The sequence below is a fragment of the Conger conger genome, chromosome 16 (genome assembly GCF_963514075.1).
Source record: "Conger conger chromosome 16, fConCon1.1, whole genome shotgun sequence".
NCBI classification, from domain to species: Eukaryota; Metazoa; Chordata; class Actinopteri; order Anguilliformes; family Congridae; genus Conger; species Conger conger.
The window spans coordinates 39126728-39138963 of NC_083775.1; the positions used below are offsets into that span (position 1 = coordinate 39126728).

A 12236-nucleotide genomic window follows, 5' to 3' on the forward strand; every position below is an offset into this window, starting at 1 on the left:
ATTAAAACAGACAAACGGCCATTTTGTGCTTCATGACAGTCAAATATTAGGCTACCACACAGAGCAAATTAACAGCAAAAAAAAACAGCTAATTAATTGTTAAATAGGCTACAATATCAGCCCAATCTCCCTGAAATTATGTGTAGCATATGGCAACTATTTTCATTAATTTCTCAATAATGCAGAAAACTACTGTATGACTAGTATTAGCACAACAAGCTACATCAGAGAATTATTCAACGCAAACGAGCCCAGCAGAAGGGCAGGAGTGAATCTTAATTTGTTTGTTTTTTCTGCTCATTTTCTTAAAGGTGCAATAGGTCATTTCAGACTTCTCATGGTCAAGAGAGGAGTTGCAGTAACAAACACCTTCACTGTTTGTCCCGCCCCCTTCTCTGTGAACGCGCTGACATTGAGACCCTTCCCCCACGCCATTGGCTGTGGCAATTGGAACCAATTTTCAACCAATGAGGTTGAATTAGTGTACAGCTATACAATGTTTTGGTACAGAGTGTCGGTCCATCAACTGTATATTTTGAAACCCGGATTTAAAAACTAAACACAGGCAGAGGGTGAGTCAACATGTCAGTGAGCCTTTTTCAATGAGAGGGAGCAATTTACAATGGCCTTGTAACAATGTTTTAACACAAACAATGTTACCTATTGTACCTTTAACTAATCTTACTATCTGTGGTGAAATTTACAAAAGCACTGCATGTTGCTGGTCTAGCTAAAATGGATTCAAAGGATTTGCCGAAGCTAGTGAAGCCTACCACATCCCGACAGGAGATCTCTGGAACCACTCCGGATCTGTGGTTTTTATCCTTTCCAGCTTGGGTGATGCTCATATTTTATGAATGGTGGGTCCTAACCTTTTGATCTTTGCCAGTTTCTCGATACTCGATAAAACCTCGTTCTTGGTTTTCATAAGCTGTGATATTTATTAGGCTACAGCTACGGACTGCTACAGCCACTACAAGAATATCTACTCAATATCTAATATCTATTCTATTCATTGAACTGCAGCACTTCAGAGATAAGAAAGTCCATGAGCGATAAAGACGCAATACCGCCATCTAGTGGTGGTCTCAGGCCCCACCGGCCACCAGTGGCACTATATTTGCTTAACAGGAATAATACGCATTTGCATATATTTCACACATTCTAAGCTGTCCACAGCAATATTGCTCCTAGATTTAGATTTCAAATTGCTCCGTTCTTAGATCACAGGATCTCAAGCTCTATCCACTCCACTGCCTCCATCCTGCCCTTCACGGGGGTATAACCCAGCCCCAATGCCCCTCCCGGGGGGTATAACCCAGCCCCAATGCCCCTCCCGGGGTGCTTAACCCAGCGCAGTGCCCCCCTCAGGGGGTATAACCCAGCGCAGAGCCCCTGGTCTCACCAGCAGTGGGGTGTAGTGCAGTGGCTCCGGCCTCTGGGGGGCGCTGTGGCCCCTGTACTGGCCCTGGGTCTCACTGACGGGCGGGGAGCTCATCCTGGCCGAGCAGCAGTCCCTCAGCTGGGAGACAGAGGGGGGGTTAGCTACAGCGGGGCCCTAAAGTCTGAGAGCACTGCTGAAAACGCTTATATTCTGCATTCTTTTCTAATTTAATACAAACTTTTTAATGGCAAATTATATTATCAGCATAACAATTTGAGTGAAATCTTTGAGAATCTTTTAGTATTTGGTATGTCCCCCTTTTGCTTTAATGGCAAAGTGCACTCGAGCTGACATGGACTCCATACAAAACCTGATGATCCATGTTATCCCAGTATTATTTGACAATGTTCCAAAGAGCATCCTGAGATGTTACTGAATGCTTGGCTTCACGTGCCCCATAAATGTTCAGTGAGGTCAGGTGGAGCAGTCCTTCCTCTTCTTTGGTCTTCGAGTAGTTCTTGCAAACTCACATTTGTGTAATATTTTTCTAAATCTTTCTGTTTATTTCCAGGATTAAATGTGAGGTTCGCTTTTCTCCAGGGTCATCATTGCTTCCGATTGACCAGACTGCCTTCACACCTCCCCAGGTGAACGAGAGGGTGGAAGACCAGCAGTTCGGCTCTCGAGAGCAGTGAGCGGCTGATCCCTGCTATAGACTAACACATTCCTGATAGCTATATACAATATAAGGGCATAACCATGAAAGATTTGTCATACTGCGATGAATCTCATATGAAATATGAAATATGCGTGCTATTGCAGTCATGACATCTATTACTGCCCACCATTGAATGTCCTTTTGAAAAATATATTGGGTCTTTGGAGTATTCTTTTAATGACTGGGCTGGTTTCACACACATTAAGCTAAATACAGACTAAATTCAGATTTGTATGGTTAATTTCCATTCAAAAAAGAATTTCACCTAGGACTAGACTTAATCTGTGTCTGTGAAACCAGCCATTAAATCATAAAAAAAGACCCCATATGTTTTTGGAAAAGGCATTCATATTAATGTTTTATTAATAGATGTCATAACCGTAATAATAGTACACTACACAGGTTTAATATGCCTAGTTACAGTATGATGAATCTAATCTCATGGCTATGCCCTTATGTCCCTAGTACTGTATGTATTGTTAGTGTTAGCCTACAGTCTAGTCCGTCTCCCCCGCCAGTGTGATTAGGGAGGTTAAACCCAAGACTTTTTACTGTATTAATCGTGGAAAAGAAAAAGAAAAACAGATCACCCTATCTCCAAGCTCATCCACGGAGTTTGCGGTCCAGTGCGGGGCAGCCATTGAATACCGCGCTTGTGTTAGCGGACCCGCCAGCGGCTTCTGGTCATGCTCCCATCGGGCCGAGGACGCGAAGTGCCTGGTCGGGGGAAGCCGGCGGGGCCGGCGGAGCAGTGGGGGGAGGGAGTCGCCCTAAAACAGAGGCAGGGGGGAGGGTTAGCACACTGACCACAGCGACAGTCTTATAAGGCTACATATTGGTCACGGTAATACATTTTAGCTAACGATAACTATGTTAGCAATGTATTATTAGTAGCTGTAGTGACAAAGCAATATATTTATTTATGTCAGATATGAGCATCTGCAATGCAATATATTTTGCTGTTATTTTTCAGGTCAGTTGTGGTTAAGTTCCCTAACATACACAAGACCCTCAGTCTGCTCAGTTGAAATAGCCCACCGGGAATTAATTTTAAAAAGGCTATTCTGTGCATGCCACTGGACTTGGATTAGGAAAACAAGGGCATAGAAAACACAGACACGATAACGTAAATGTAAAGAAAATGCAGTCTATAGCTAACAACGACAGTATCTAGTATGAGCTGTAGCTAAGATCGGACGGAAGACGAACGAACCCGTTGGCTTTCAATGTTAATGTCACTTGGCAACCGCCCTCTGTAAACGTGTCCAATACCGGTACTCGTTTGGTTCAGGCTTTGGCTCTTTTTCTCCATCACATCCATTTCTCAGAGGGTGTCACAAAATCTCCAAAAAAGAATAGCGCCACAATATAAGTTAGCCGAATGTCCCCACTCTCTTTTGCAGATGTACAGCAAACTTAAGTAGCTATGTAGCAACTAGCTAACGTAAGCGGAGAAATGTAAGCTAGGGGGAAAATCTAACGTTACTAAAAAAAAACGATATTGTTACAGCAAATTGATCACTATACATAGGATAAACCAAAGTGTGCGTTCGCCTGCCGTTGCTTATGTTTTCGAGGTTTGTTTGGACTTAGTCACCATGGAAATACCGCTACATTCGTAACATATTGACCCGCCCTACCTACAGCCTATCAACCAATCACCTCCTCAGCGCATGTGAACATTTACAAGCAGTGAAAATAAAAACTGGAAGGAATAAAATGACCTAAAACATTCTCATTGCACCGAACAGTCCCCTTGGATAAACACCACCGAATGGGTTTGCAGTGTTACATTTTAAATAGGTTTGCAAATAAAATACGTTTGACTTACAATGACAACACAAGCCTTTGTGATCATATTTTAATCATGCCTTTCTCTCTTCCTCCTCACCCCCCAACGCACCCAGCAGGCAACTTAGAAGTTCAAATATAATATGACAATTTGATCTAATTTGTGCTTCTTGTTATAATTAAGGGGGGATTAAATGTAAAGAAGACAACTCAGATATTCACTTGGGGCTTTGTGGGGTGACTCAGGTGGTGCAGGCACTGGAACTTGGACTTCACCTGGCCAAATGCCCTTGCGCTGTGTCTCTATCTGGGGTTTCTGATACGGGGTCAACAGGGAAAAATATCCGAAAGCCGTTATCCAGAAAAGGAACGCCCATTGCTCCGAAGGCCTGTTGCTCCGAAAATACACACTCTGCAGTTGTTGCGAGTCCAGTGATTGCCGGTCCTGTCCATTTTGCTGAATCGTCCAATGACGTAATCATCGGACAGCTGTTGGATCTAGTCCAGAGATAAATAAAAGAAACTTGATATTTCTGGTGATGTAGAGATGACATTCTTACAAGTGCTTTTAACGTTACACCTCCTGTTCACGCGAGTTAGCCGGCGACTGTGCAAAACTCATGCTGAGGCTTGACAATGGAGATTACTGGGAGATATCTGTTTAAATACGTAGGTACGTTGTAAATTAAATTACTTTTAAAGCACTTTGTTAAATTAAATTGACATTTTTAGCCAATGGACACACTAAAAAGCAACCATTCTGTAAACGGAATCTTCGCGTTTGCACGTCAAAATGCACCGATTTCTATATGAATTTGTGCTAAGATTTTTGGTTTTCTATTACCCGCTGTTTTTTAATTGTGTGCACAATAGAAATATTCTGTGCGCCGGCTTTGTACATTCTTACGAATGTAGAGAGCCGGCGCACAGAATATTTCTATTGTGCACACAATTAAAAAACAGCGGGTAATAGAAAACCAAAAATCTTAGCACAAATTCATATAGAAATCGGCCTTGCACACATGCATATCGGGCACAATCGGAGTCCTATCCTTCCCCTCAATGTCACCCCCATGGGCCAAAACAGGTGTATGGGCACTCGCCAGCTTCGTGAGCACCTGACGGATGTTTTATGCATACGTGGTGCAGTCCAGCAATAGCAGCAATTGTTTAAAACGGCAAAACTATGGGCACCATCAGTCATTGTACAGCAACACATTTAAACTATGGGCACCGTAAGTCATTGTACAGCAACACATTTAAACTATGGGCACCGTAAATCATTGTACAGCAACACATTTAAACTATGGGCACCGTAAGTCATTGTACAGCAACACATTTAAACTATGGGCACCGTAAGTCATTGTACAGCAACACATCTAAACTATGGGCACCGTAAGTCATTGTACAGCAACACGTTTTATTGTTTTGGTGCTGGACGCTTTCGGTTTGAGTTTCATCCATATCAGTTTAGAAATTATAGAACCGTTTGTCCAGTCCCTTCAATTCTCAGACATCAAAAAATATTACACAGTGTAATATAATGTAGAATAAAGTAATATTTGGCTGCATGTCCTTTGCATGCAATGTCTGTCTGAAGTCTATGACCCATAGACATCACCATATCTCCTGGTGCTGCTCTGCCAGGCCTGTAGTGCCGCCCTCTTCAGCTCCTGCTGGTTTCGGGGACTTTTTTCCTTCAGTCCCATCTTCAGCATGTAAATCGCATGTTCGATTGGATTCAGATCCAGTTTAACATTGGATGGAATGGCAGGGACATTTCTAAAGTGTCAATGCGGGGACATTTCTAAAGTGTCAAATGCGGGGACATTTCTATAGTGTCAAGGCAGGGACTGGAGGATGACAAAATCCATACAGAAATAAAACAAATCACAGTTGAAATTCAGGTTAACTATCATTTAATACAGAAATGGCAATACACTATTACACCCAGATGCAAATATGAAAATCTATAGGTATTTAATGAATAAATATATAAATAAGTATATGATGAATAACCGAATGGTGTGAGCCAAACATATACAAAGTATGCAGGCACACAAGCTCAGGAGACCCTGAGACACGATGAGGTCGCTGCTCAAGTCTGAAATTCCTCTAAATACAAACAAACAAATAAATAAATGAAACCTGCAAAATATACCAATGCAATACACTATTTCCATTCACCAAGACAAACAAAAACAGTTCTGTTCAGCTCTCCACTGAAACAGAATCTAGATCAGTAGTTAAATGTTAAAGAATTACTCAAAGGTTTTTTTGGATGATCTCGGGCGGTTTCTCTAATATTACTCAGATCTGCTGATAACTGTGTTAAAACCACTGTCTAATTTAGATAAACATCTGACAACAAGTCTAGATCTAACACAGCTACTTAAATTTCCTTTTTCGTTGCATGGTCACTTAAATCATCTGGCTTCCTATTGGACCAGAGGGCTTGGGTAGGCGGGCTTAATGTTAGCTTGATTGAAGACAAGACCAATTAGCCTCGAGACTCCAAAGACCTGTGTGTAAGAAACAGGGGGTTAGCAAAGTCACTACCACAACGCTTGACCTGAAAAGCAGAAAAAAAGCTGTACCAAAATACCACAGGCTTGAATTTGCCAGCCTTTGTGAGCATGCGTGCTTATGCAGAGCTCCCTTCCAGGCAGGCTAGAGCAGACTGAAGTCCACTGGTGTTAGCAGCAGTGGCTAGCGTTGGTTTATTCAATAACTAGTTACGTTTAGCTGAAGTTAGCTACCCTTTATCTTTTCTGCATATGGTTTCTGGTATTGGATATATTAGTTGAGCATTTTGGCATACCTTTGACTGCTGACTGCTGTGAATGCAGCCAGTACTGTATTTTCTAACTATAGGCTAGTTACTAACAATTACTAACTACAAACAGGAGTAATGTCAGTTAAATGGCTAGCTAAACGGCTTGTGTGGAAAGCAACTACTGAAGCAGATGTTTTATGAATCATATTAGACTGCAGTTTTCTTAGCTCATTGCTATCACACGGTAGAATAAAATAAATACAATGGGAACAAGAACTTCTAGCTAGTGTTCTCACAGAACTATAGTGAATATTCTAGTTAAAAACAATCGCCCGGTTGTCCTTTTCCTCAAAAACAATTTATTGCACATGTTACATAATGGCTGAACAGCGTGTGCCGGCAATCACGGATGAACTCAAATGTCCGAGTGTGAAGGAGAGTTTGTTCCTGGCCACGCAGCTCTGAGGAGCCCAGGCTGACGGGCGGAAGGAGAGGCGCTTGCTCACGAGTAACTGGTGTGCTGCTGCCGCCGGCGGGCGCTGCGGAGCTTCTCGAAGCGCGCCTCCATCTCCTCCAGCACCTTGGGCGTGTAGCGCACCACCAGCTTCACCGAGCCCTGAGCGGCCTTCAGCAGCTCCACCGCCTTCTCATGGTGCTCGCCCTCCACACTCTGCATATGTACACACACACACACACACACACATATGCACACACGCACACACACACACAAACACACACACACGCACGCACACACACACACACACACACACACACACACACAAACACACAAACACACACACACACACACACACACACACACACACACACACACACACGCACGCACACACGCACGCACAAACACACACACACACACACACACACACACACACACACACACACATACACATAGACACACACGCACACACGCACACACGCACACACACAGACAGACACACACGCACAAACACGCACAAACACACACGCACAAACACACACGCACACACGCACGCGCGCACACACACACACACGCAAAAACACACACACACACATGCACACACACACACACGCGCAAACACACATACGTGGAAACACACATACACATGAACACACATACACACCACATTATTTCTGCTGGGAGATCAGGGCAAAATACAATCTAAAGATGACTTTTGTATGGAGTCCTCACACCAGGCTCATAGCTCAGCAGTCACCCCCACTCAGAGGTACTCTCTGAAAAATACCCTCCCCCTCTTAGCCCAAAATGCCCTCCCCCCGAGGCCTCGCCCCCTCACCACTCCATTGACGGACAGCAGCTGGTCCCCACGCTTCAGCCCCCCCTGCCGGTCGGCCACGCCCCCGGGGATCACCCTGGAGATGTATATGGGCGAGTTCTGCTCTTTCCCCCCCATGATGTTGAAGCCCAGCCCCTCCTCCGTTTTGGGAAGCTCCACCACCCGGGGATGGGCGTGGCCCTCACTCGCGGCAAAGGCTGCGACTGTGGCCTGGGAGACAAACAGAGTACAGATATGACTGACTGCACTCACTGTGGCCTGGGAGACAAACAGAGTACAGATATGACTGACTGCAGTCACTGTGGTCAGGTACATACACACACTACAGATGTGACTGGGGGGGGTGACTGGACCCCCGCAGCAGCCCGGCTCATATCCACGCTTCAACACAGCTACTGGAGCTACAGACTCATCCCCTCTGAACGGCATACTCTACATCCATCCATGTGGACTTTCAGAATCAGAATCAGAATCAGAAAAACTTTATTGTCTGACATGACAGAAAATCATCTCCAGCGTGGCACAACAGAGACAAAAAAAACCCAGACCTGACACAAAACTGGGTGGTGGTTGGGGGGGGGGGGGGGGGGGGTTGTTATTGATTGTTTAAGGTTCTGATGGCAGTGGGAATAAATGAGTTTCGGTAAATGTTTTTCCTGAGGGAGGGAACTTTGTAACGGCGGCCTGATGGTAATAGCTGGAAAGACTTATGCAGGGGACGTCTGAAATCTGATGTGATGTGGTTAGCTTTCCTTTCTATTGCTTGTGTGTGGAGTACAGATAGTTGAGTTTGATTTACGCCAATTATTTTACTTGCTTGATTAATGACCCGGGAGAGCTTTGATTTGCTCTTAACAGATGTGAAGTTGAACCAGGAGGAGATATTGAAGGTGAGAATTGATTCAATCAGTGATTTGTAAACAACTGTTAAAATGTCCTTCTTGACATTAAAATCCCTGAGTTTCCTCAGCAGGAACAGGCGTTGCTGTGCCTTCTTGTACACTGAGTCAGTGTAGTGGGAGAAGGACAGGCACCTATCTATCTCCATACCCAGGTACTTGAAGGCCTCAACCTGCTCCACTGCCTGCCCATGCAGCCTCAGGGATTCAAAGAGGGGGTGGAGGGAATTAGGTGAACACTTCCCCCCACAGCGCAGTTCCTTGGTTTTTGAGATGTTAAGTTCCAAGGAGCTTTCCTCTATCCAGGTCATGAGCTTGCCCACCAGTTCATGGTATGCAGAGAGGGAGTTCACATCCCTGATATGAGCTACCAGGGCCATGTCATCTGCATACTTTAATAGTGAGTCCATGTTGTTGTTGCAGGTGATGTTGTTTGTGTAAATTGAAAATAAAATGGGGGATAAAACACAGCCCTGGGGAACTCCTGTGTTTAAAATATAGTTTTTGGATGTAAAACCATTGACCATAACATGCTGGGGTCTATCCAATAAAAAGTATTTTATCCACAAAATCAGAGTTGGGTTGACCTCTAATTCCAGGAGGCGGTCGCATAGAGTGTGCGAGTCAACCGTGTTAAAAGCAGAAACCGTGTTTCTAGTTTACCTGTGAGTTTAATATCTGACCTGTTATCATCTCAACCAATAGGCCAGCGGAGGATGGGCATCCCCCTATTGCCGGGTTCCTCTCCAGATTTTGTTTTTTCCCGCCACTGTTTTAGGATTTTTCTCCCCGCGCGAGGGAGTCGTTTACCTCATGCTATTTGGGAGCTTAGGGCTGGCATCACATTGTTTCTTACCTTCTGGTACTATGTAAAGCGTCTTTGGGACAAAGACAATTTAATTAAATTGAGTATGTCTTCGGGATGGCAAACTGCAGGAGTCTGACTGGCATGTGTGCAGGATTCCACATAGTGCTTTGCAAAATTCAGCATTCAAGTAACGCAGCTTGGTGTGAAAGAATTTACTTTATTTTAAAAATTCAGGAAAAAGGGAATTCATTTGTGATCTCAGCTTGTCTCTTTGGCTGCAGAAGGCCCTTTGGCAGTTGCCTATTCAGCCTACAGGGGGCGCCGGGTACATGTACATTAATGGGCCCAGGCCAGAGTGAGTGAGCCTCTGTGTGCTGTCCTTACCTTAGCAGTAGCTTGGGCCCGGACCTCAGGCCCCCCGATGATGTCCAGCGTGTCATAGAGCTGCTCGTACACCTGAGAGAGCAGGAGCAAGACAGTGAGAACCAACACAGTCCCTCACTGACCATTACTATTAAATACCCCAAGACTAGTAGCCCTAGGGACAGCTAGAATTCCCATATAGTGAATTGATTTGAATGAGAAATTGATTTGAATGATTTTAATGTAAAGTGAGCTTGCAAAACACAACAGTAGCCTGTCAGATTTATTGATGATGGTGATGGCTGCAATGGAGCCGGTAGAATGACAAATTGCTGGCGTTGACGGCTACAGTGGAGCAATGCCGAAACTTGGCTAAAACTGCCCAGACTACCCAAGTTAGGTTCCCTGATATCTGTATGCCAACGTTACTGTATTTTCCTGGGAGTGTCATGTGATCGCCTGGATGGGTGGCCGTCTGTGTTCATAGGTGGAGTTTGAGCGCCCGTTACCGCTCAAACAGGCTGGAGAGTCAAGCCAAACACGTTCAGTGACGTCACTGGACGCGTTTGTTTTGATCAGTTTTGCCCCATGTCTAGGAAACGGCTACACTGACGGTGATTCTAAAAATTCCTACACATATAACTTAAGAATTAAATCTAAATAAAATAAAGTCAAAAAAGTGTGGCAGTGCTCCTTTAAGCAAAATAATACGAGAATAGTCTCAGTGATCTGAATCCTAGCGTTAGGATGTAATTGAGGGCCAGCAACGCCCAATGTGAATACCGCGGCAGTAACGGCCATATCACTGCCCACAGCGCAACTCACAAGCAAGAACACATCCACTGATTGGATTACTCTGGTCTATGCACGGAGTGCTGGGATTAGCAGTGCATGCCAACCCTACGCTTTTAGTTCAGCTTCTTATTTTCCCTTCATTGAGAGTGTATGTCCCTGCAGCTAAACGCAATAGGCTACTGCTCAAAATCGAGGCGCAGAGTACAACTAGGCCACAGCAATACAAGGACAAGGGGTTACGAGAGGTACACACACACCTCTCTAATTGCGGCGCAGAATTTGCTCTGGAGGACCCGCTGTAGAGCTTGCAGTTTCGGCGGGGGAAGCTCACCGCTTCTCTGCAATCTGTCGAGCAGCTCGATCACTCTGCACACATCTTTCGAGAAAGAGAGATGCAAAATTACGACAATGCATCTTGGCGAGGATAATTAATCTACCTTCAGCTTCACTCTTAGCGGGTGTCTTAACGTTACTTGTTTATTGTTACTCTAGCTCAGTGCCGTATTAGAGAATCACACTGGGTGGCCGGTGCCAACAACCAACCAACACGCGAGAGAACAGCAAGCACTTTTTTTCCTTTTTTTTTTTTTTTAAAGTTGGTTCATGAAACTGTCTAGCTAGCGGTTCGCAAACTGAAGCAGTATCACAGCTGACACCAACGGAATCAAAGTGATGATCATAACGTCATGCACAACCTGCACAATACGTACAAATAATATAAATTGCTTGAACTAAGCAGACAAAAATCCACGTGCATTATTAGTTTATCTAACGTAATATGACTAAACTATATATCAATAAAAAGACAAAACAATTATCAATTGAGGACAAACTGGTTCGTTAGGTTTATATTGCTGGTTTGCTAGTTCTCTTTGGCTAGCTAATCCCTTGTTAGCCATTGCAAGCGCTCAAGCGGGTAAAAAACAGTCTCGTTCCTACGATTCATTAAATATTACGGTAAAATGTCAAGACTTTTAATGCAACTGTCATCTTAGCGGATGAGTACAATGCACACAGTTTGCAACGCTGAGTAGTAACACAACAGTACGGCTAGCTAGCTAGCTACCTCTTTCTAAGCTGAGAGACTCCGTCATCGCCGCCATGTCTGTTTTGTTCGCCCATATGATAATACCATGACATCACCGAGAAGCCTTTGGCCGTGTTCGATGACATCACACCATGCAAAATTATGCGCATAATCACTGCACTTGCGTTTGGGTCTGGTCCCTGGACGTTCCATTCACGTGGTTTATGTAGTTATCAGCAAATCTTTGCGCATGACAAATTCCACGGTTGGTTAGTACTCGTAGGCGGATAATAATGCAAACTAGATTGTTGCTATAAATGGGAATCAACGGTACTTTCATGACTTTTTAAAATTTTTGTTTGTAATGTTGAGTTTAATTATTT

At 44.2% G+C, this 12236-nt stretch overlaps 1 protein-coding gene across 1 annotated transcript; it reads right to left on the bottom strand.

The window, feature by feature from the left end:
- Positions 1–5795: 5795 nt before the first annotated feature.
- lin7b (lin-7 homolog B (C. elegans)) lies at positions 5796–12003 on the bottom strand. Its single transcript, XM_061224645.1, has 6 exons — positions 11893–12003; positions 11084–11202; positions 10053–10124; positions 7962–8171; positions 7176–7339; positions 5796–6415 (listed from the first exon to the last, which is right to left on the bottom strand). The coding sequence occupies exons 1-6, from the start codon at positions 11927–11929 to the stop codon at positions 6394–6396; spliced, it is 624 nt and encodes a 207-aa protein (XP_061080629.1). The 5' UTR covers positions 11930–12003; the 3' UTR covers positions 5796–6393.
- Between the last annotated feature and the right edge of the window lie 233 nt (positions 12004–12236).